The 23,988-nt window shown below is 50.6% G+C and overlaps 5 protein-coding genes across 5 annotated transcripts; 3 read left to right on the top strand and 2 right to left on the bottom strand.

Moving 5' to 3' along the window:
* Nucleotides 1-290: 290 nt before the first annotated feature.
* On the top strand, nucleotides 291-3,319 carry PMT4 (Dolichyl-phosphate-mannose--protein mannosyltransferase 4). Its single transcript, XM_062907832.1, has 3 exons — nucleotides 291-959; nucleotides 1,023-2,661; nucleotides 2,715-3,319. The coding sequence occupies exons 1-3, from the start codon at nucleotides 708-710 to the stop codon at nucleotides 3,140-3,142; spliced, it is 2,319 nt and encodes a 772-aa protein (XP_062770813.1). The 5' UTR covers nucleotides 291-707; the 3' UTR covers nucleotides 3,143-3,319.
* Nucleotides 3,320-4,298: 979 nt separating this feature from the next.
* QC763_112490 (uncharacterized protein) lies at nucleotides 4,299-7,268 on the top strand. Its single transcript, XM_062907833.1, has 2 exons — nucleotides 4,299-5,294; nucleotides 5,354-7,268. The coding sequence occupies exons 1-2, from the start codon at nucleotides 5,005-5,007 to the stop codon at nucleotides 6,759-6,761; spliced, it is 1,698 nt and encodes a 565-aa protein (XP_062770814.1). The 5' UTR covers nucleotides 4,299-5,004; the 3' UTR covers nucleotides 6,762-7,268.
* Nucleotides 7,269-8,288: 1,020 nt separating this feature from the next.
* On the bottom strand, nucleotides 8,289-9,155 carry QC763_112500 (uncharacterized protein; the record flags this gene model as incomplete). The annotated part of the gene is made up of 1 exon (XM_062907834.1): nucleotides 8,289-9,155. One exon carries the CDS (start codon nucleotides 9,153-9,155, stop codon nucleotides 8,289-8,291), a length of 867 nt encoding a protein of 288 aa, XP_062770815.1.
* Nucleotides 9,156-14,707: 5,552 nt separating this feature from the next.
* QC763_112507 (uncharacterized protein) lies at nucleotides 14,708-15,457 on the top strand (the record flags this gene model as incomplete). Its single annotated transcript, XM_062907835.1, has 3 exons — nucleotides 14,708-14,937; nucleotides 15,020-15,059; nucleotides 15,311-15,457. 3 exons carry the CDS (start codon nucleotides 14,708-14,710, stop codon nucleotides 15,455-15,457), a joined length of 417 nt encoding a protein of 138 aa, XP_062770816.1.
* A 2,071-nt stretch (nucleotides 15,458-17,528) lies between these two features.
* Nucleotides 17,529-23,744, bottom strand: QC763_112510 (uncharacterized protein). The gene is made up of 6 exons (XM_062907836.1): nucleotides 23,110-23,744; nucleotides 20,350-23,044; nucleotides 20,006-20,285; nucleotides 19,143-19,946; nucleotides 18,164-19,085; nucleotides 17,529-17,911 (listed from the first exon to the last, which is right to left on the bottom strand). Exons 1-5 carry the CDS (start codon nucleotides 23,455-23,457, stop codon nucleotides 18,287-18,289), a joined length of 4,926 nt encoding a protein of 1,641 aa, XP_062770817.1. The 5' UTR covers nucleotides 23,458-23,744; the 3' UTR covers nucleotides 17,529-17,911; nucleotides 18,164-18,286.
* Nucleotides 23,745-23,988: the final 244 nt, after the last annotated feature.

Consider the following 23,988-nt stretch of genomic DNA (forward strand, 5'->3'; position numbering starts at 1 on the left):
TCGTCTCATCAGAAAAGACCAGATATGCAGATATGTGGCTGAGGTAGTGAATACTAGCTACGGAGTACTGTGTTTCTTGGGCACTTTTGATGGTGTTGGTGACGTTTCCTGGTACCAGCTGCAGGCGCCGCTTGGCATCTCGAGCTCGGGCCTGGGTGCCGGGTTGCGCCAAGTGGCCAGAAAAAGTCACCCCCCTGCACCCAGAGAATGATGGCGGTGTCCTCAGCCCTGCCGGAGGGAGGGAGGCTTTAAGGGGTTGTCAAGCAATTTGTTGCCATCTGCACCTTGTCTTCTCTTTGCGCAAGCAACCTTTTGCCATTGGCCCTTCGCATTTCAATCTTCTTCTACTCTCTTTAAAGTTCCCTTTGTTTTTGTCTTCGTCTTCTTCACTTTAAACTGCCATTGGATTTGGCATTAGGGCACTTATACTCGCGGTGTTTCTGGTGAGGTAAGTTTAGGTGGCTTCCTCCGTCTCCCGCCGTCTGGCATCCAATGTTTGGTAATCGCCGTCCGGCTTTCTCCATCCTGCAATTCCAGTGCTCTCAGATGCCAGCTATATATCTGCTTATCTTTGAAAGCCTGGGTGAGCTCAGGACTTAATTCTTGCCCTCACCGTCGCGACCATCAACGGCGCTCCAGGCAATCATTAGCTAACACTTTTCTTGTCTTCGCAGCCCGACCTTTGAAACTGACCACCACCGTCCATCATGGCTACAACAGCCCCCCAGGGCACCTTGCGCCAGCGTAGCGTAGCTGGTAGCAAGAAGAACAAAGATGGCGCCTCCTCCGATGTTGAGCTCGACAAGCTCGTCAAGGCCGCCAACCAGCGCCCAAAGGCTGTCTCGGAGAACGATCACAGGATCGCCTTCTTCATCATCACCATCCTGGCCTTCATCACCAGATTCTGGGGCATTAGTCACCCCAACGAGGTTGTTTTTGACGAAGTACACTTCGGAAAGGTATGATGCCCTTTCCCTTGCGCCTTGGGCGACAGTCACGCTGACATCTGCCGCGGTTTATAGTTCGCCTCGTACTATCTCGAAAAGACCTACTTCTTCGACGTGCACCCTCCGTTCGGCAAGCTCCTCTTTGCCTTTGTTGGTTGGCTGGTTGGCTTCGATGGCCACTTTCACTTCGAGAACATTGGCGACTCCTACATTGCGAACAAGGTTCCTTACGTGGCCTTCCGCTCCCTCCCTGCACTCCTTGGCGCCTTGACCGTCTCGGTGGTATACCTTATCATGTGGGAGTCTGGGTACAGCCTCCCCGCCTGCATTCTTGCCGCTGGCTTGGTTCTGCTCGACAACGCCCATATTGGCCAAACACGCCTGATTCTTCTCGATGCCACCCTCGTGTTTGCCATGGCCTGCAGCTTGCTCTGCTATATCAAGTTCTACAAGTTGCGCCATGAGCCCTTCTCAAGGAAGTGGTGGAAGTGGCTGATCCTCACTGGATTTGCCCTTTCCTGCGATATCTCGACCAAATACGTTGGTCTTTTCGCCTTCATTACCATTGGTTCTGCTGTTGTCATTGAGCTTTGGGACTTGCTGGATATTAAGAGGCCTGGTGGAGCTCTGACCTTGGCTCAGTTCGGCAAGCACTTTGCTGCTAGAGCTTTCGGCTTGATCTTCCTGCCCTTCCTCTTTTACCTCTTCTGGTTCCAGGTTCACTTCACCATTCTCACCCGCTCCGGCCCCGGTGATGATTTCATGACCCCCGAGTTCCAGGAGACCCTGAGCGACAACATCATGCTCAGCAACGCCATCACCATTGACTATTACGACACCATCTCGATCAAGCACAAGGAGACCAAGGCTTACCTTCACAGCCACCCGGAGCGTTATCCTCTGCGGTATGACGATGGTCGTGTTTCCAGCCAGGGTCAGCAGGTCACTGGTTACCCATTCAATGACACCAACAACTATTGGCAGATTCTCCCCGCTGGTGCCGATGACAAGCAGCTCAATCGTCACATCAAGAATCACGACCTCATCAGACTCCGTCACGTTGTTACCGACACCATTCTCTTGTCCCACGACGTTGCCTCGCCATACTTCCCTACCAACCAGGAGTTCACCACAGTCTCGCTTGCGGACGCCTATGGTGACAGGGCTGCTGACACTCTCTTCGAAGTACGCATTGAGCATGGCAAACCTAACCAGGAATGGAAGACTATCTCGGGCCACTTCAAGCTGATCCACAACCCAAGCAAGGTTGCCATGTGGACTCACACCAAGCCTCTTCCTGAATGGGCTTTCAAGCAGCAAGAAATCAATGGCAACAAGCAAATCGCACCAAGTTCCAATGTCTGGCTTGTTGAGGACATTTCTTCTCTACCCGCCGACCACCCGCGCCGCGCCAAGGTAGCAAAGAAGGTCAAGACTTTGCCCTTCTTGCGCAAGTGGTTTGAGCTGCAAAGGTCCATGTTCTGGCACAACAACCAGCTGACGGCCAGCCACCCCTACGCTTCGCTCCCCTACTCTTGGCCTTTCCTGCTCCGCGGTGTCAGCTTCTGGACACAGAATAATACTCGTCAGCAAATCTACTTCCTTGGCAACCCAATCGGTTGGTGGATTGCCAGCAGTGTCCTGGCCATCTATGCCGGCATCATCTTGGCCGACCAGTTCTCACTACGCCGTGGCATGGATGCTTTGGATCACCGTGAGTCTTGATCTCTAATTCGATTCCGAGTTACGGCGGCTAACAATCGCTAGGTTCTCGCTCCCGCCTGTACAACTCCACGGGCTTCTTCTTCCTTGCCTGGGCTACTCATTACTTCCCCTTTTATGTCATGGGTCGTCAGCTCTTCCTTCATCACTATCTCCCCGCACATCTAGCATCTGCCCTTGTCACGGGTGCGCTGGTTGAGTTCATCTTCAGCCAGGACGCCGTGGAGCACGAGGTGGCCCATCAAGCCGCTAAGGCCGGCAAGAGCCAGACTCCTAAGCACCACTTGACGGCCCGCGAACGTTTTGCCGGCCAGAGTTTGTTGGGGTCATGGGTTGCCACCGGTGTCATTCTCACCTTGGTTGCCGCGGGCTGGTACTTCTTCTTGCCCTTGACCTATGGCTACCCCGGCCTGACGGTGGAGCAAGTTATCCGGAGAAAGTGGCTGGGTTATGATCTTCACTTTGCCAAATAGGGGGTGAAGGAGTCATAAAAAAGAGTTTCCGGCATTTCTTAGACCATCCGCATAGTTGACTCGAGAAGGGGATTGTGAAATGAAGCTGTACGATTTAAAGATTCTCTGATTTGCGCGTCTTAAGGGGAGCAAGGAGGCTACAGCCAGGTTGGGGAGTACCGGTGGGCGGTTTGGGGGGGGGATTCTCTGGGGCATGGGGGATATAAAAGTCTTAATCTTTGCCAGTTGCACTGTGTTATAGATCATGAATCACATCCGTTGTTTGCACAAAGCCTGTTTGTTTCTGCGAAATACGGTTTGTATTATGGTTCTCCATTGGCTAGCGGTTGCTTAAATCGTCCCAGCCTTGCTCTCAAGCAACGCAGTTAGCTCTGCCGGATTTCTCGGATATGGTGCCTACTAAACATGGCGCATTAGTACCCTGTGCGAGAGAGATATTCCCAATACCAGATGCCAGTCAGGAACAAGACCAAAAGACTTTCTTCAGAAACCCAGATTATAAGCATAACCAAGCACACCGCCCCCAACTGCCCCCCCTCCACCCGCCCCGCAAGCATATGACGATGCAAGCGTTGTCTCCGGTTAGGAAACATGGGCGAATAAAGGAGTTGAAAGGCAGCGGCGACGAGGGGGTTCATACGGCTCTTCCTATTACTGAGATAAAGGGTTGTAGCAGGCGCTACATAGATCATCATGGAAGTCTTGTTGGTGTTGTCTCCTGAGGGGCGCTGGTGTTGAGGCAGATAAGGCAGAATGGGAGGAACATACTGTTGACTTCAAAACTGTTGGCTGCGTTTGTTGGTTAGTTGATGTTTCGCCGAAACGACCGCCCAAGCAGCCAGGCCCAATATTTTCTTTCGAGTATATCGCCGGTATCAATTGCTTCGTGTTTCGTTCAATTGAGAGGTTGCGTGCAACGGAAAATTTGGACCGGTGGCGGGCGGTTCGTTTCGCTTCACAGGACGTCGGTGGTTGTTGCAGGAAGAATTTGAAGCAGAGAGCAAGGAAAATATTTTTAGTTTTCTTGACCCCAGCTCTGGCTCCACCCAAAGCTTATGTCCGGGTAGGCCAGAGGGTTAGGGTTCGCTGCTCACAGTGGAACCTCGTCAATATCACAAGGCTATTTTGCGATGCCAAAGTCCCAACACAACATGACTGCGGACACAACAACTTTCTGGAGACTCAGATTCGTTTTCAAGCCGAATTCCCCTCTGGTGGGGTTGTGTTGCAAGTGCCCGGGAGCCGGCTCAAAACGATGGCCGGCCGGACAAACTGTTCACCCACGCCGCCAGCCTTGACGATTCAAACACTCTCCGAAGCACACCAAGACCGTGCGATATCTCTCTTGTACTCGAGTTGACACAATGGTGTTTTCTGAAACCGGGGCATAATCCCTACCGATGGCGTCAAGGCTGGAAAGGAGCAACCGCTGTAGACCAAGCGGTGGCCTCCCACCTCAGACGGAATTCGGAGCAAGACGGACATATCAAGACAATACCTGTCAAGAACCTCCTCGCTAGGACAGGTGTTGAACAGGATGGCTCCATTTGCACTTGGGAGGCTGCAACTGCATGTACATGCACACAACCGCAGTTCGGCACATCCGTCCGGTGAGTCCTATGAGGCAAAGAGACCTTCGCCAATCATCGCATTTGCCGAAGGTCAAGGGGCTGAACGGCGCGGGGAATTCTGTGACGCGGCGAGGTAGCATCTCAGGAATATATCGATCCTGGATCCACGAACACTTTTGAGCCACCTTTTTTCTTATTTTACCTTTCCAGCAAATAAGTGCTTGAGTCTTACCGCTATTTCGACAACGCCCTGACAACAATAACACACGATAGCAGTAGCAACTTCGCCAAATGGATCTTTTCAGGACCTTACCTGTCCGCTCCATTTCGGTTGTCTCCCTGACGACTGCGTATCTAGCGTCATCAGGCAAACTACCCATATGGCCCCAATGGAGCCTGGTACCGTCATTTCTAGCTCTTTGGAGTCTTCAATTCTCCTTCTGGCTTATATGGGTTCTCTTTCTCTACAATAGTCTGTTTTCTCCCTTTCAAGACTTGCCCACGCCTGACGGCAAACATTGGCTCTTTGGCCATTTCCCCATCATCAAGAAGTTTCCGACTGGGAAACCTATGATTGAGTGGTGCGTGTTCTCTCTACAACAACGTCCCATGTACGATCGGTTGTTGACTGTTAATGCAGGGTGAACACACTCCCGAATGACGGCCTGATCAGATATTTCGGTCTCTTCAACCAAGAGAGGCTGCTCCCTACAAACCCCAAGGTATTGACCGAACTTCTTACCACCAAAAACTATGACTTCCAAAAGCCCTCTTCATGGCGATGGCTCATCGGCCGTATGCTCGGTATCGGGCTTTTGTTGGCTGAAGGCGACGAACATAAAGTGCAGCGTAGGAATCTGAATCCAGCATTCCACTTCCGCCACATCAAGAATCTGTATCCTATTTTTTGGAGTAAATCCAAGGAGGGTGTAGAGGCCTTGACCAAGAAAGTCCTGAGTGACGAGAAGTCCAACGGGCCATCGGGACCCAAGGACCAAGAAGAAAGCCGTACGGCTGTCGTCGAGGTCGGAAACTGGGCCTCTAGAATTGCACTCGACATCATCGGAGTCACCGGTCTCGGTCGTGACTTTGGCGCCATCTCAGATCCAGGGAACGAACTCAACCAGACCTACCAAAATCTGTTTTCTCCCAGCAAGCAAAGCCAAACGCTCGGTATGCTTAACCTCATCTTCCCGGCCCATCTAGTCCAACTCCTTCCTGTTCAACGCAACGCAGACATTTTGGAAGCCGCCCGCTATATAAGGAACGTCTGCCACGACCTCGTCCGAGCCAAGAAAGAAAAGCAAGAACGGAAAGAGTCCCTCGGCGACGACATACTCTCCACCGCCATCGAATCCGGTGCTTTCAGCGACGATAACCTTGTTGACCAACTCATGACCTTTCTCGCTGCCGGCCACGAAACCACCGCGTCTGCCATGACATGGGCCATCTACCTCCTTTCCAAGAACCCCGAGATCCAATCCCGCCTCCGCGCTGAAGTCCGTTCCCGCCTCCCCTCCCTTGCGGATGATTCCTCCCAAGAAATCACCAGCGTCGACATCGACTCCATGACCTATCTCAACGCGGTTTGCTCTGAAGTCCTTCGGTATTTCCCCCCTGCTCCTGTCACCATCCGGGTAGCTGCCTGCGACACCTCGATCCAGGGCCGGCACATACGCAAGGGAACTCAGTTCATGATCATCCCTTGGGCTATCAACAAGTCCGAAGCCCTTTGGGGGCCTGACGCAAGGGAGTTCAACCCTGACCGCTGGGTGCCAAAGGACGAGACGGATAAGGGTGCCGCCAGTGGAGGGGCGACGTCGAACTATGCGTTCCTGACTTTCTTGCACGGGCCGAGGAGTTGTATCGGGCAGCAGTTTGCCAAGGCGGAGTTTGCGTGTATGTTGGCTACGTGGGTTGGGAGGTTCGAGATGGAGCTGGAGAATAAGGAGGAGGAGGATGAGGAGAAGATTAGTATCAAGAGCACGCTCACGGCAAGGCCGGAGAAGGGGTTGTTTGCGAGGTTAAAGGTGTTGGACGGGTGGTAGATTGGCTTTGCCTTTTATCTTTCACGAGGGTCGGAAGTAATTTGTGAAAGCTGAAGTTTTCTCTTTGTTGATTTTTGGGTTATATTTCTCTGAAGCGTGGATAGTGGGTGCAATAGCCCGGCCATATCCTTTTAAACCTACCTTGGTCATATATCTTTGATGTCAGGGCTCCATCTCTTTATCACTTGGACCCTGCCTCGGATCATGTCAAAAAACAGTTACAACAGCCAACCCATCTACCTTCTTCGCCAACTCATCCGCCCCATTCAACACCGCACTACAGTTCAACTCTGCTTACTATTCGCACATTCAACGCCAGGTGCTTATCAAACAAATTCACCTGCCTCAACACAACCTTCAACATTTCCATCAACATTAAGCCCAACCCCGGTGCCTTTTGCCCACGTACACAAGTGCCTCTCGACTTACACCAACACAGGTATCATACCACATGTCATAACACACTACAGTCACCTTCATGATAAGAGACACGCATATGGTCACATCTTTATATATCTCTTTCATACATAAAATTACAAAACCAATAGAGAATCAGCACTGGCTCTCGTCAATAGCGTCACACAATTTATCACATTGGATGGTACCATGCTGATCTGCTATGCCAGAAACCTACTACAGCACATTAAGTAGCCCGCCGCAAGCTCCAAAACATTCTCCTAATATATCATCTGGCACCCGTCATCTTGACTGTCTAATATTGTGTCTTTATGTGATGATGCTAAAGGCATGTATAGCTCAGACTGTCTCTCAGAAAGCTTAGATATAAAAAGCATCCATCAAAAGCCCTTTTGCTCAGGGCATGATTTCTTCTTATCATGTATGAAATATTCATTTCACAACTACTTATCGTGTTAGAGTGCAGGATACTTCAGACAGTAGCAATGGAAAAAGTAACAAATCCTCAACATTTTAAGTGTCTTAGGTTTCATAGATATCTTTAAAATATAGTAGATATTAGGGATTATTTTGAATGATCGAAGGTTTAAGCTGATGTACCGTTATGCCGAGCCTTCGTAGGGGTAGGATGGGCCAGATACCTGACGCCGACGTGGTTGTGAATAGCGTCAACAATAGTAGGGTGTGATGTGTGATGCGGGTTCCCAGCCGCCTTCTTTTTGCCATGGCGGTAGCTTTTTTGTCAAAACGGGAAGGGGCACGGCAAAGGTGCTTGACTTGTCTATTTTCTACATGCTACACCACTGTACAAGAGCTATGAGAAGTATATATCAAGATGCCTTAACTTGAACCCAACCCAAACACCACCACTCATATTCCCGCCGTGACTCCTTGCCTGCTTCCTGAAACTCATCTCCAAGCATTAAATCAAGTGTATACGCCATATCCCGGTCTCCTGTGTTGAGCCACCCATTGCGTTAACCTTATCCACCAGGCAAACACGGCCTGAGGGTAGAAGTTGGACTAAAAAAGTACAGAGTAATACAACCTCCCACCAAAGAATCGAACAAAGCATCTTTACACAAGCATCGACAAAAGAAAACAACCAGATCACCTCCAGGTACCATGTATCCTTCCTCTCCGCAACCCCGTCCTCTTCAGGCCGACATCCCCATTTACCATTAGACTCTTCCACCTTTTCCCTACACTAGATCTGTCTTTCCCCAGACTCCTCGCACAATCCTGCCACTCTGATTTTGACAGCTTCAGTTTCTCTAGCACAAGCTCGACGAGGATTCGATCGTCTTCAGCAGACCATTTTGACCCGTCACCTTCTGCTACAATATCAGTCCCTTCGCTCGTTGTGGGGTTATTGTCGACATATAGCCTGCTATGGTGCAAAGAGTGGTAGTCACCCCTCTCGAGACCCAAGGGGATGACCTCGGGGGCTATGCGGGAGCGCTTGGGGGTTTGCGGTGTTGGATCCTCATCGGGCTCCTCTGCTTCTGGTTCCACATCGCTGGATGTATCCTCCTCGCGCCCCAAGCCATCGTCCACGGCGCGCCGACGTTTATTTGGCCCCCGGGAAGGATGCACCGGGGTGCGCTTCGCGATGCGCTTACGGGGCGGGACTGTTGTTGGATCGGTCGCGCTGGAAGAGGAAGGTGTGTCGTTTTTTCGCGATCGTAGACGGAGTTTCAGAGGGGCCGGCGCATGGGCGAGTGGTGGTGTAGGCAATTGCGCATGCGTTGTAGTGGGTGGAGTGATGGGCTCTATGGTGGCGGGAGGTTGGGGGGCAAGTGGCGCAGGGCTGGCTAGCAGATTATGAAGTGAACGACATGTAGAGAAGATGTTGCCAACGGCGGTTTGTGTGGATATTTGTGGAGGGCTTGCGGGAGGAGAGGCGAGGAGAGAAGCCTGGAGGCGCGTCAATGGCGGTTGCGACGAGTCGCATGCCAGCGCAGACGGGAGCAACATGGTGTTCTGTTGTGCGATAGGATGTTCGGGATATAGGTTGACGGGCGGCAAAGAGGCAGATCTGGGCCGGCAGCGATATAAGAGGCGGTGGCTAAATGAACCCGAAGCTGGGAAAGAGGGCGGCGGTTTGGGTTTGCGACCAGAGCTCTGGAGGTCTGAGGAGGAATGCGCTGTGGGTTACAGGCAGTCTTGTCTTGCGAAACCAGTGCGCGACGGTGTTGGTGACCGAGTGATACGGAAATTTGGTCTATACGGATCGTGGTACTAGGGGTAGTGGTGATGGGGTTGAGGTGTCGGACAAAAAAGAAGGTGAGGAGAGCGATGGACGGGCCAGGAATAATGCGCCTGTAATAAGAAGTGGGATAGGGCGGGCAGGGGAGTTGATGGCAAGGGGCCGTAGCCGGTTCTTAACGGTGGGCCACATGACGACCACTCCCAGACCCCCTCTCTCTATCCCCAAGAACCCGGACAGGGCACCGCAAAGGGCGTGAAAGAAACTGCGAGAGGCTGCCGAAGGGCGGGTAGACCAATCAGGGAGGGTGTCTTCACCAGATGCAGCCCTCATGCAAGCACTCAAAAGAAGTACAAAAACGGAGGAGGGTCTTGAGTGCTATGGACACAGATTGAGCGAGCTTTGATACCATATCCCACTCTCCTCTCCCCGCTCCGAACCGTCAATGTTCTACTCATGCTGGTACTTTTTCTCTCAGAGCTTTGGAGGACACGCTCATCTCTTCACCTTGGCCTCTCTGACCTCAGCCAGACGAGACCGAGAGAGTGGTATCATGCCCTGCATTGGTGCAAACAAGGGGCTACTTCTCTGGAGAGATCGTCAGGAGTGTTGAAGAGAAAGGGAGCACGGGGAGCTCTGCAACTTGGTTGAAGAAGCAGGGCAGGGGAGGGCATCGTTGCAGAAGGGCAAAACCCCGCCGTGAGGCCATTTCAATCTGATCTACTTCTCGCCCTCTCCTTCACCGGCCTTTCTTGTCAGACAAGGCAAAAGGCGGGGTTAAACCCCCCACGTATCGAGGAGAATATGTAAGAGAGACGATGCCAGTCATCTGAAGAAGATGCAGCTGCCTGTGGATGTGGTGCTCCGGCTACAGTTCCTGGGGAAGTTTGGCACCGCCCACCACCTCTGCCAAAGTGAATCCCGCCAGGGCAGTACTCCGTAGAATCTGGAAGGAAACGACCGAGGGGTTAAACGCGTGAGACACGCGCAGAGACGCGCCCAAGACGCGTTACAGGCGGGTCCCAATTTAACGCAAAGTGTCCAATGCTTGTGTCATGGTGGGCTGGATGCAGGACTGATTGGCTGGCGGAAGAAACGGTCTTCGCCAAGTTCTGCAGCGGTGGACCCTGGAGCCACCATCCATGTGCGCTTTGATCATTCTCAGGTCCGACGCACGCAGGAGGACTTGAAACTCATCAAGGTGTGTGATCCTTCACGTGACCCTCTTCAACCTCTCGTCCCTTTTCTTCCCTAGGTATGTTCTTGGGGCACTGTGTGGGACAGCCATTGCGGATCCCAAACACTCGATCACGACTTTCAACCGATGTTCGTCTTCCAATGCCTTCTGCTCACACACTGGCCGGTCCCGAGATTGCATTCGATTCGCAGTTCCTCGCTGAGCAAACCCAGCTCTGATTGCCAATCTCCATATCTCTACCTCCCCTGTGGCCCAGGTGATGTTTGCGATATCGCCTTCCCTGTCACTTGAGACTTTGAGTTCTGATTCTGGGCAATAGGTAGACTGTAGACTGAGCTGGGATCCTCTCTTTCGAGAGCATATCACACAGCATTGCCCATAGCTTGTTGCGAGCCGAGGCCACATCTCACATGCCCTTAACGGTCTCATTTCAAGCACTCGATCATGAAATGACTGTGCCTGGGGATGACGACGTGCTCTGTGGCCCGCCATAGGATGACTCGCCTTCATTTGACTTTGCCTCAGCACCGGCTACAAGAGGCGTCGTTTGCTCTCGATCTGAAGTCCCGGAGACTCATCAAAACCCAAGAAGCTGCATGTCCTACAGAAACACGGCTCATGACCCGACATCTGATCTTTCTTTTTGTTGAGATGCCGAGCGCCCGAATGCGGACCAAGTCAGTAGCACAAGTGAATACGTCCTGATAATCCGTTGTCGATCGACCAGGTGCCATGAAGTTCAAGCAAATCGAGAGCCAGTTGACATTGCCGTTGTCTGATGTTTCGGGTCTTGCATGCCCAACATGACAAAGCCCAAGGTCTGCTTGGGATTCCGCGAGTCTCCAATCCCGGAGCAACTGACCCTACTGAGGACGGGGGATTTCAGGAAATGGCTGGCAAGATGTTGATGAAGAATGACCTGCGATATCTAGCAATCATACAGGTGCATTCTTGGCTGTCTTTGCTATCAACACCCAAAACGTCGGAAGGTCATGGAGGTGAATACACCCTACGCTGGGGACGACTGGTAACCTGCTGGTAGAAGTCAGCCTGGGCCCGTCTAGAGCAACAAAGTCAGAGACGGTCCCCGCTCGCCATCGTCAAATATACCACAATTAAACCGCTCAAACGCTCACGCTCATCTTATGTTTGGTATCATTCACCGACGAACCTGGGTGAACAGATCCCCACACGTCAAATCACCCCTCAAAGCACAATAATACCCACACGGCATCATGCTCTTTTGCAGTCTAAAGTAGGAGGATGGTGAAGTGGGAGGTCCTGGTCGCCGTGTCTACTGAACCTGCGTTGCGCCTTTCCTCTTCCTTCCTCCCTCTCTCTCTCTCTCTCCCCACCACTCCACCTTCAGTACAATTCGCCAGCACACTTTGGTAAGATATCATTAATCCCCTATCTATTCCCACTCACCTATCCCTTACCACTCACCTTCCCTTCACAACTTACTTATTCTTCACAACTCACCTTCACTACTCTTCCCTTTATCATATCCCAACCTTTTTTAGACTTTATCCAAGCTTTTTTAAATTCTACCCCAACATCTCACATCCTTCTATCCCCCCTTACTTATCCTCCACAATTTACCTTCACAACTTGCTTTCACGACTCACCCTCCTCACTTACTCCCACAGTTCACCTTCCTCACTTACTCCCACAACTCACCTTCACCACTCATCTTCACAACTATTCCCTTAATCACATCTAACTTTTCAAGACTTTATCCCAGCCTTTTACACCTCTACCCCAACTTCTCACATCTATTATATAACCTACCTATCCATCACAACTTACTTTTACAATCCACCTTCACAACACACCTTCACGACCTTTCCTTTAATTTTCTCCCAACTTTTCTAGAGTGTATCCCAGCCTTTAAAACTCTATACCAACTTCTCACATCCATTACTTAACTTACCTATCCCTCACAACTTATATCTTTCACAACTCACATATCCTACACAACTCACCTATCCTTCACAACTCCCCTTTACAACTCCCCTTTACAACTCCCCTTTACAACTCCCCTTTACAACTCCCCTTTACAACTCCCCTTTACAACTCCCCTTTACAACTCCCCTTTACAACTCCCCTTTACAACTCCCCTTTACAACTCCCCTTTACAACTCCCCTAAACAACTCCCCTAAACAACTCCCCTAAATAACTCCCCTAAACAACTCCCCTAAACAACTCGCCTCCACAATTCACCTTCAAACTTACCTTTATAATTCACCTTCACCACTCACCTATTTATATCCCAAACCCCCAACTTTTTAAATCCTTAACCCAACCTTTCACATTCACCTACCCCTCACAACACATCCATCTTTCACAAATTACCTTCACAGCCCTTTCCTCCAACTACCTCTACCTTATCCCCCATCACATTCCTTTCCATATTATATCCTAACCTTTTTTAAAACTCTACCACAACTTCCCACAATCACATATCCTTTCAACACACACATCCTCTATAACTCCCCTACCTTTTATAACTTATCTATTCTCTATAATCTACCCATCCTTTCCAACTCTCTCCCCAACTCCACTCTCCTCTACCTTCTTCTCCTCCCCCTTTCTTATATTATATCCCATCCTTTCAAAAACTCTCAATCTTTCTTCTCTCCATCCTTTACCTGACTCTCTACTATACCATCTTTCACCATACCAAATACCCTTCAATACAACACCTATCCCAACACCCGACACCCTCTACCCCATCACCCACAACAACACCACCCCATCAACAACAATCATCAACACCCATCATCCTTCACCATATCCTTCACCATATCCTTCACCACCTTATTCACTACATTATTCACCATATCCTTCACCATATTGTTCACTACTTCATTCAACCTAACTCTTCTTATTTTCACCTCAACTTCAACCTTTTAAAACTTACTCCAAACTTATATACATCAACCAAACTTCTACTAACTATCTATCCCAGCCTTTTTATCAACCTACCTTACTCTTCACCACCAACCCATCCAACCTTTCTCTTTCATAACAATACCACTCCTCACAACAACACTATTTCTCACAACTTCACAATTCATAACCACCTCACCTCAAATACATTACCACAATAAAGGGAAACATGGCTACCCCTTTCCCTTCCCCGGAAGCCGCTGCTGCTCCCGAATCTCTCATCGGTCTTCCCCGGAGGCCGCGCCCGCTAACGGCGCTTCCTCTGCCTCCCGTGTCACTCCCGCCACCGCCATTGCTGCTGCTCTGTCCACTTTACCTACGACTCCCGGCCCCGCCAACACCAACGCCTCTGGTTCCTAGTTCCATGACAACAGCGGCGAGAGTCCAGTTGTCCCTGTCCCTGCCAACACGCCTGTTGATTCCCCTCGATCGCCAAGACCCGATGCTCTTCCTGTGACACCAGGTCTCGACTCTCACCGCACCCATCGAACCTGGAGGCCTCTACATAGCAAAGTAAACAAGTGTGATTCTTGCGATAGCCATTCCCCAGGCGTTCTCCAGGAGTGCTGTGGCAAGGGATGCACTGTCCGGTTGTGCGAGGGCTGCGCCAGGGGCAATGTTTGGCACACCCAGCACCGCACACATTTCATCGATGCCAAAAAATGTGACTGGCAGATCAGAAAGCCCTCGCCGAAGCCGAGGACCTCTCTGCGCGCTAGACAGGTCCGACGTCGTGTGGGAAGAGGAACCCCGCCTGCCTCCCGGAAACGTGTACGTTTTGTTGGTCTGGAGGACGACGATGAGGCTGAGAAGGGCAACCGTCCCGCGAAGCGGCCTCAGGCTGAGCTTCCTCGACAACTGGCTCCCAAGCCTGTCGCCCAAATGGCCAAGTCTACGAGCCGTTGAGCACTGGTCGCACCCCGTTGCCGAGCATGCATCCTCCTCGATGTACCGCCGGGCCCTCTCTGTTGCGCAATTCAGACTTTTACACGCGTGGGGCAGGTCCACAGGTGAATTGACAGGCCGCCGAGACTACCAGGCCCGTGAACACAGCTGTGACAGGTCTCGAACGCCGCGAGACAGAGGGATTCAGTTTCTAGCCTCCTCCCGGGGCATACCATCAGCCTCAGAGATCCCAGGAGATGGGAACAAGGCAAGCCGAGACATACATGACCGGTCCCCAGAGAGACTTCCAGCCTGGAAGAACCTCCTTCCACCCGGTGCCTGTGCCTAGCAACAATTGGCCTACCTCATTCTCCCCCAAGGAGATCCGTCAGGTCCAGACTATCTACAGCATCACCTTTGGTGCCACCTACACAGGCAATATTGGGAGTTTTTTACCGCCGCCCCGTTCCCCAGCAACTTATTACCGCATCGATTCGCTCCTCCGCCTCTCCAGGTATGCCCCCGTCCAACACCTTCGGCCCCCAATACCATCAGAACGTAGGCACTGCTTCCCGACTCCTGCCCCCCATCTTCAGCACGGGCTACGGGCACCGCTCATCTGACAATAACGAAAAGGTAAGTCAAAACCCCGGTCACTCCATACACTTCCCACACTCTGCTCCATCCCCAAATATCACCCTCACAACGAGCTCACACCTTTTCAACCCCAGATGACCCTCGAGGATGAGTGACTCTGGAACCTGCCCCACAGCGCCTGATTTCACAATCACGACGTCTCCGTCATACGCCAATTCAAGGGAGATTTGCTCCCTCTCAGCCAGTTCTGGGACGCGTTCAAGCTCTATTGCTCGCAGAACAACATCTAGCATGCTCACCGCGCCACCAACTGGTTCGTCGACCAGAAGTGGCATCTTGATATCAAGGAGAGAGATGCTCGTCAAGCGGAGCGGAGGAAGGAGCACGAGCAGCGGATGGAGGAGATGGGGGGCCAGTGGCAGGGCCCTCCCTACTAAGCCAACAAACACCACCTTTGGGGGAAGACCAAGTGGTCTGAAAGGGGGGAAGGGGTCTGGAAGCTCATGGGAGAATTGGAGATAGGAGGGAGGGGGGAAGGATGCGGTGTGTTGGGCTGCTATTTGAGAGTTTAAGAGGGATTGTTAGGTGGCAGATGGAGTTGCGATGATTTTTCTTTTTCACACACAAAACAACAAAACAAACAAAAGGACTGCCAAGGATGTGAAGAACACGGGTCAGGGTGTTTGCTAGGGAACCAGTTAGTTTGCGATGGTTTTTTTCAGTTTCTTTTGCTTGTAATCTTTAGGCAGCGTTGCTTTCAGGAAAAAAGGAGGCTTGTTGGCTGGGCGTATAGTCTTTCATAAAAGGGGGGGAATTAGAGGCTGGCTGGCGATGAGTTAATGTTTAATGAGGTCTTTTTCATACTCTTGTACTTCTTTTCAGTTTGTTGGTGATGGTTTTTACCAGTTTCTTTTGTTTGTTTTCTTTGGGCCGCGTTGCGTTCAAGGAAAAAGGAGGATCGTTGGCTGGGCCTATGGTGTTTCATAAAGAAAAAAAAAAGAAAGAGATTGGCCGCCCGGCGATGATTTCACATTTAATGTGGTCTCTTTCATATTCTTTTGCTTATTTTCGGTGTGCGTTGCTTTCAGGGAAAAAGGGTATCATTGGCTGGACCTGTGTATGCTCTTTTAACAAGAGAAGACAATTCACATGACGATGCGTTGATATTTTATGAAACTCCTACCCTAGGCGCTTTCCCATCGCATCATCATATGGTATTTGTTTTACGCCCCCTTAATCCTCTGTACATCCCATATCTAACCCTGAAATGTGACCAGGGTTATGGCTCTGCCCCTGAAAGTGCACCACCCACACCACCACCGCTGCACATCACTACTTATGACGACAGCCGCATCAATCAGCAATGGACCTATGAATCACAGTATAATAATGATCTCCTGATAACAAAACTATCAATTGAAGCTATTTTCTATTCAACTGCAACACTGGTGGATGTCGTTGCTAACGGTATCACTTATGCTACCAAATAAGTAAACAAACAAATAGTCAGCTAAGTTGTCAACCAGGTGATCAACTAAGAGGTTTATAAGGTATTTAACTACGTGGTTGATTAGGTAATAGTTAATTGTATATCTAGTGATAGCTGGGATAGCGGACAGTAATAGCTGGGATAGCGGACAGTGATAGCTGGGATAGCGGACAGTGATAGCTGGGATAATGGATGGTGATAGCTGGGATAGTAGGCAGTAATAGCTGGGATAATGGACAGTGGTAGGTGGTCTACCCAGTTTCATATGTGTCAGGAGAGATATTTATTTTCCCTGCCGGCCAGACCGGTAGTAATTCGCACCATCGGAGTCATCAGTTGTTGAGCGATACGCGTTTACACCATCCGCTCGTGTTCTCTAAGCACACTCGGATGACCATGTTTTATTTACGCCTTTATTTAACCATGTCAAAGGTTACCACACCATGGATAGTGGTAGCTGGGATAATAGACAGTGGTAGCTGGGCACGTGGGTGAAGAAATCCAGACCACATTTCCAACATCAACATTCATCACTCATCGACACATCACTCACCACTTTCTTGGGTAAATTATTTGAAAAGAAATATACAAGTAATCAGAAGCTTCTAGAGAACTACAGGAATTATTTTCTACAAGAAATCCTCATGTGGTGGCGGGTAAGAGATGGTGAGGTAAAGGTCGATATCATTTTTGCACACTGGATTTCTTCACCCACGTGCTGGGGTAATAGAGAGTATAAGCTTAAATAGTAGATAATTGCCAGTATTTGCTTTCTTTGACTCATTAAGTTGATATTTAATAATTACATATAAGAGGATATAGACAACTTACCTCTACTACTATATGACCTTCTGAGCATCCCGATATCCACAACCGTCACAAAATCTCATGCACTCTATACATAACTATTTAGAAGTCAACACTATTTGTTTAACTCTACATTTCACGAACTAAAGCTCTCATGTAGGTATGCATTATCCCAGCTATCACTCTTTAATACCCCAACTATTACTCTATTACCCTCTATTACCCCCTATTACCACCTATTACCACCTATTAACCCAGCTATTATTATCCATTGCACCAGCTATCATCACTGTCCATTATCTCAGCTGATAAAATTGACACAGGCAAGATGATAAGTCAGACAGTTGTCTCTATCACTCAAATAGCTTCGGCTCGCCTCACTAGCTCTTCAACGATTCATTTACAATACACATTTATCCCCTCGAAAGGTACCAGGCACTTTGCTTCCATCACCGGCTATCACTATCCATTACCCCTGACAGGATATCGATGAGCAATATGATGGGCTACGGTAGCGAGCTACATCACCTTCAATACCCTTTATTCCTGTGACCGCGAGACACCCACTCTCTCTCTCGCTGGCATACCTCTCGGCCAGGTGTCAGACGTATCTAGATGGGCTGAATAGAGCATCAAGAAGTGTGCCAACATGTCTGTCCTCACCTCGAGCCCAAACACAGACGATATTGCAACTGTTTGCTGGAGCTTCATGATAGGCAAGACCGGGGTGGAAGTCAAACAGTGTTGGGCATGGAAGATATGTCGAACGATATGGGTGAACATCCTTTTGCAATATGAAATGAACATGCACTATAGTCTACACACTATTATTTACAGACCCTTGAGCCTGTTGTTTCCATGACAGTCTATCCCCACTAAGAGAAATGCCCCATTTGATCTTAACGCCGGGAAAGATCTCAGTCTAAGAAACTTTATCGTGTCCTTTTAAGCACCCTTGCCATAGCCTTCTTCATACCCCATTGGTATTGCCAAAGATTTCCTTCATCAGCCGATCCTTTTCACTGCCGAAAACCATCTCCAAAAGCTTCTCTTTTTCCGCACTCTTCTGCACTAGCTCCCAGAACGCTCCAGTGCCGTTGGCTTCCTCGTCATCCTCGGCCGTGTCACCGTCAACCCGCGAGTCACCCTGTTGTTTGGGCTCTTCTACAACGCGTCTCATGCCCGCCTCGAGCAACTCCCGTGGGCTGCCGAACTCGGCCACACGGCCCTTGTCCATGACCAAGAGGCGGTCGAAGTCTGCAACGGTCGACAGTCGGTGAGCAATAACTAGAACGGTACAACCGGCAGCCGCAAACTCTTTACGAAGCGATTCTTGGATATTGCTATCGGTACCCCTGTCGACAGCGCTGGTGGCCTCGTCGAGTATGACAATTTTGGGACGCTTAAGAAGAGAGCGCGCAAGGCAAACCAGTTGTCGCTGCCCCTGGGACAAGTTTGCACCACCCGTGCTGATGGGTGTCGACAAGTTGGTAAAGATGTTGGCGTTGTCCGCAGGCAGGTTCAACTCTGACTCCGGCTCAATCACCGTGGGCTCTCCCTCAACAGCCGTGGAAGCCTCTGTTTCCGTTTCTGAATCTGCAGGGGGGATGGTGGAAGATCCCATAATGACTGAGGCTCCAGCTGGTGGGTATACAGCTGGACGGTCCTGATCTTCAACGTGCTCAATAAGATGGACACGCTGCAGTGCCAATAGCAAATCGTGATCCTCAAGAAGTCCTTCCATATCCAGGTTCGATCGCAATGTACCACTATTGCAAGTTCAAGTCAGTATATTGCCTCTGGTTCGAATCGAAAAAAGCACTTACGAGAAAAGGAAGGGGTCCTGCGGAATGATGGCAAGACGGCTTCGCAGCTGGCTAAGCTTCAAGGTCGAGATGTCGACATTGTCAATATAAACAGAGCCCTCAACAGGCACAAGAAGACGGAAAAACACAGCGGCCAGGGTTGACTTTCCGGCTCCTGTCCGTCCGACGATACCGACCCTTTCGCCAGCACCCACACTAAAGTTGAGTTTTTTGAGGACCGGGGGAAGGTCATCCGCATATTTGACTGTCAGATCTTGGACCTCGATCCTGCCCTCAGTAGGCCATGCTGCTGCAACATCCTTCCCGCCTTCCGGCTCCGTCTCGATTTCTGCATATTCCAAGACTCTCTCGCATGCGTTGAAACCCAGCTCCACTGACGTCAACGCTTGAAGAACAGATGTCAGCGCGTTTGTGTAGCGCAGGGCGAAGGCCAAACTGAATCCAGCCAAGGCGGCGTTGGTGTCACTAACTGCTACCGCATTGGCGACGACAGCAACGAAGAGAGCGCCAAGGACCCCCATACGTACAGCCATCCATCGACCAGATAGCTGGAGTGCCCACGAAGCCTTGGAGCTGTTGTCGATCAGGGTAAACATGCGCTTCATGTAGAACTCGGTGCGGTCGAAGGCCCGGATAGTTGAGAGACCAGAAAGCACAGAGCTGAACTGATCGTAGATCGGAGAATGGGACACGGAGTTGATTCGCTTGACCTCTCGGGCAGCGTCGATGTACGCCATGGATACTCGGACGTAGAGTATGAACAGGAGGATGCCGAAAAAAATGACGTACACCGAAACTGACAGACTATTCCCATCAAGTCAGTGATCTGTGTGTAAGGGGGCAGAACAAAACGGCCACTGTACCTAGTAGCAATGATAACCAGCAAAAACAGCACGGTGCGAATCAAGGTAAACGCTTGATTAGAGAGCCGGCGGTCCACAATGAACATATCTGACGTGAAGCGGTTGAGGATTCGACCAGCTGGAACTGTGTCTATCCATCGCAACGGAGCACGAAGAATGGCATGCGTCATGTCTTGGAAAAGAACTCTGGAAGCTTTCATGCCGATGATGAAGAAGGCCAGTACTCTTATTATCTGGACCAACAACGTCGAGAAGTCGATCACGAGCCAAACGGACAGCCCTAAAAAAAGGTCACAATGTCAGCCTCGTTGACGAACAACGGTAGTACGTGGCGCAAGACTTACAGAAGTAGATGCCATAGCCCCAGTGCCAACCCTCTCTCTCTTCGGAGCCAGAGCCGGCAGCAAAATGGAAGGCGTTCTTGGAGGTAGTTTGAACCGTGAAACGGAGGGCCTCTGGCTCTTTCGATGCTGTCTGCGCAAGCTCTTTCAAACTCCAAGCCCGGAAGACCGACAAGAAATGACCGAGCAAAAGAATGCATACACCCCCAATCCAAGGCAACAGGCCGCCACTGGCTTTGAAGTAGGCTTTGTACACCTTGGTTTTGACACGACCTGTCTCTCTGCTTTCTTCGTCCTCTTTGGGTTTGCTCTTGGTTGCTAAGGGAGGCTGTCCATTTACCAGGCTATCTTCCGTGAATGGAACATCTTCTTCAGACAGGGCTGTCAATGCAGAGCTGTCTTCAGAAGGTGTAAGGTGATCAACCGAGAGGACTTCTCCGTTATGGAGCTGGATGTGAAAGCTAGCATGTGGCAGGACGAGCTCGGCATGATGAGTGGCGAGAATGCGAGTCCTCCCTCTCGCCAGCTCACCCGTCAAGGCTTTGTCAACGATCAAACGCCCGACATGAGCGTCGACGGCGCTGAGAACATCGTCCAGAATGAGAATCCCAGCCCGAGAGTAGAGAGCTCTAGCAAGGGCCGTTCGCCAGCGCTGACCGCCTGAAAGCGTCACCCCCTTGGGTCCAACTTCTGTTTGATCACCGTCTATCAGGAGCTCAATGTCCTTTTCAAGAGCACAAGCAGCAAGCACCTTGCGATAGCGATCCTCTACAAAAGGGAGGCCAAATATCACGTTCTCTCTCACGGTGCCACCCTCGATCCAGGGAGTCTGAGAGACAAACGAGGTTAGTTCGGGGATAATCCACTCGGACTCAGGGATAGCCTTGGCATCGTAGTCAAAGGGAGGCAGAACGGGCATCCGAATGACGCCGTTGAGTAGCTTGACTTCTCCCAGAATAGCGGCAAGCAAGAGGCTTTTGCCGGCGCCTGTTTTACCCGATACCAAAGTCAGTTGGCCAGGAGGGAATTCCAGGTTGATATTTCTGAGCATTGAGTGGGCGCCTCTCTCTTCGGTGGCATCCTCGTCATCAATCTTCTCGGTATCCTCAATTCTTGGCCACGCCACTGTGGCATCCTTGAACAGAATGGAGTCCCCGGGTTTTGATACTGGTTCCTTGTCAGATTGACTGAAGAACTTCTCCAACCGGACAGCACTGGTCCAAGCTTCGAGCAGGTATGTTTGAAGAAGTGGAAGGAGAGCTACAGCCTCATCCAGCTGGTCGAAGAGGCCGAGTGCGGTGAAAATCACGGAAGCCTTGATGTTTGTTCCGTTCTGCCAAACGTAAAGGAAATACGTGACACTGGCCAGCATGATGGGTCCCAAGTTGATGATGAAAACAACAAGGCACTGCCATACAGCGACTCTCCAGTACTGTTTGAGCTCTTCGTTACGGCTCTTGAGAATCTTGTCCTCCCAATGCTGCTCCAAGGCCGAGAATCTGATTTGTCGCATGCCCTGCAGAGCCTCTGTCAACAGATGGGCCTTTCCATCTCGATACTTCATCAGACCAAAATGAAGGGCCGTGTATTTGGTGGACAAGCGCGAGCTGATGGGGATCACGAAGCACGCGGCGAGTAGGCCGCTGACCACTGGTAGCCAACCCATCAAACTAATACAAAACCCACCGGCAAAGATGAGTTTGAAAATAGCCATGGGGAAGTTATTGTTGTACATGCAAAAGATTGTAACGCGGTTGGAGTCAAGCTTCATGTGGTTGATGATGTTCTGTCGAGTCTCCGGTTCTTTTCCTTTGGCGTTGGCTTTCTTTCCTGGCTTGCTTGTGTCATTGACGCCATTGGGCTCGCCTGCTTTTCCATCTTTTTTGCCGTCGGTTTTGTCTTCTTTCTGGGCCGGGGGAGCTGTCTCGTACTGCTTCAGCGCCTTGAAGAAAACAAGGGACTGAAGAAGTGAGCCAACAGGTATCTCCAGACGAGTCGTGGTGATCCACCTAATCCAGTTATTGACGCCGACTTGGAGCAATTGGCTCAGAAGCAATCCTAGAACCCAAATAAAGATGGTGGGATCTGTGGCTGTGTCTTTCTGCCGGTTCTCGATCCTCTTCAGGAAGTTGTACAAAACAACTTGCGGGAACAAGGCCAGAAGCGCGACGACCAGGGTAAGCAACCACTGCAAGGCCAGCTCCTTGGAATACGCGTAGATGAGCTGCTTCCAGAGCGGCAGTTTCTCGCGGCGCGTCTTGATGAATCTAGCCTGCAGGTTTCTTGATTTTGTGGCAAAGTCGAGGTTCGGGATGTCCTCAAGCTTCATCTGACGCTCCTTGGCCACATCAAAGATAACCCTGTTCCAGGAAAACGAGTAAAGATCGAGCAGAGACCTGGTGTGTTGCTGGTCGACCAGCCCTTGATCATCGTAGACATCCGGTCTCCTTGAGAAAGAAGCAAAGCCCAAAAATGCGCCCACAGAAGCCGAAAATTGTACAAGGTGGAGGAAGCCAACAGCCCGGTATTTGTTATCCGAGTCGGAATCCAAAATCAGGGCCAGCGCTTCGAATCCATGGAGCACAACTACCAAGACGGCGATGACAAGGGAGGATGCCAAGCCGTACACTGTCAAGCGGAACTTGGAGAGATAGAGATGCTTTGGAGGGAGAAGGATGGCCTGTAAAGCAAGAAGAGACTATTTGTAAATGTTAACATTGTTTCTGTATATTCGTCGTGTGTGATCAACCGCATGCCACTCACCCAACAGACAATCTCTGCCCAAAAGACCCAGTCGGAGAGAGTGGGCGGGATCAAGACGTTGGAGGCAATCAAAGCGCCAATACCAGCGAAGATGGCGAGGCCAATGGCAATGCGAGGTCGCGTGTCCGAGAAAGCCCGGATGGACTCTTCGGTCGCCACACCGTCGAGATCTTGGTACTCATCGTTGGCGTTGATGGGGGTGTAACCAGAGCCACCCCAGATGCCCTTCTCTCTCCAGGAACGGGTGACGGCAGGCGTTGACAGAACTGTTACCAGAACGGCGGCACCGACTCCAATTAACTCATGCAGGCGCTCCGAGCCTGGGATTTCGGTGGCCGTCCAGGCCATTTTGTCGGGAGTCGAAACTCTCTTGGCGCGGGAGTGGAGCTGAGAGTTGTAACGGAGAAGTTGAACCCTATTTGGGTTGTGATGGTGGATGTTGTTTCGGATGAGTCGCGTGGTGCATTGCAGTTCCTGTGTACCTGCAGAGAGACAGATTGTTGGATGGCCGATAGAACCAAACTCCCGTCGCAAATCCTGCAAAAAGATCGGTTTTGGGGGGCAAATAATTGTTCGAGCTCCAGAAGTAAGAAAAAGCCATCAAGGTTCCTAGCGGTCAGAGAGCGGCGGCACAGTGCGCATTGTGTGAGTCGGACTAGGCAGCGATGATATCGACATCATTAGTGCCCGCCATACAACCAAGACAAAGGAGAAACTGCACTTTTGGAGGCCGTCATACAATATGTATACGGAACTAGATCACAACCTCTGGGCAAGATCATCTATCTGTATTTCGGCCCTGTATACATTGGCATCAAACATCGACCTCAAGGTTGGGCCATCCGCACTGTGATTCCTAAGCAGTTGACAACCAACTGC

This window comes from Podospora pseudopauciseta, chromosome 1 (genome assembly GCF_035222475.1).
Source record: "Podospora pseudopauciseta strain CBS 411.78 chromosome 1, whole genome shotgun sequence".
In the NCBI taxonomy this organism is placed as follows: Eukaryota; Fungi; Ascomycota; class Sordariomycetes; order Sordariales; family Podosporaceae; genus Podospora; species Podospora pseudopauciseta.

Bases quoted from the DNA above. Each gene is read 5' to 3' on its own strand.
- QC763_112490 (XM_062907833.1), top strand. From the start codon at position 5,005: ATGGATCTTTTCAGGACCTTACCTGTCCGCTCCATTTCGGTTGTCTCC. The intron at 5,295-5,353 runs GTGCGTGTTCTC...CTGTTAATGCAG, and splicing joins GGGAAACCTATGATTGAGTG to GGTGAACACACTCCCGAATG.
- QC763_112510 (XM_062907836.1), bottom strand. From the start codon at position 23,457: ATGGCCTGGACGGCCACCGAAATCCCAGGCTCGGAGCGCCTGCATGAG. The intron at 23,045-23,109 runs GTGAGTGGCATG...ATTTACAAATAG, and splicing joins GGGCAGAGATTGTCTGTTGG to TCTCTTCTTGCTTTACAGGC. The intron at 20,286-20,349 runs GTAAGTCTTGCG...ACCTTTTTTTAG, and splicing joins GGGCTATGGCATCTACTTCT to GGCTGTCCGTTTGGCTCGTG.
- PMT4 (XM_062907832.1), top strand. From the start codon at position 708: ATGGCTACAACAGCCCCCCAGGGCACCTTGCGCCAGCGTAGCGTAGCT. The intron at 960-1,022 runs GTATGATGCCCT...CGCGGTTTATAG, and splicing joins ACGAAGTACACTTCGGAAAG to TTCGCCTCGTACTATCTCGA. The intron at 2,662-2,714 runs GTGAGTCTTGAT...AACAATCGCTAG, and splicing joins CATGGATGCTTTGGATCACC to GTTCTCGCTCCCGCCTGTAC.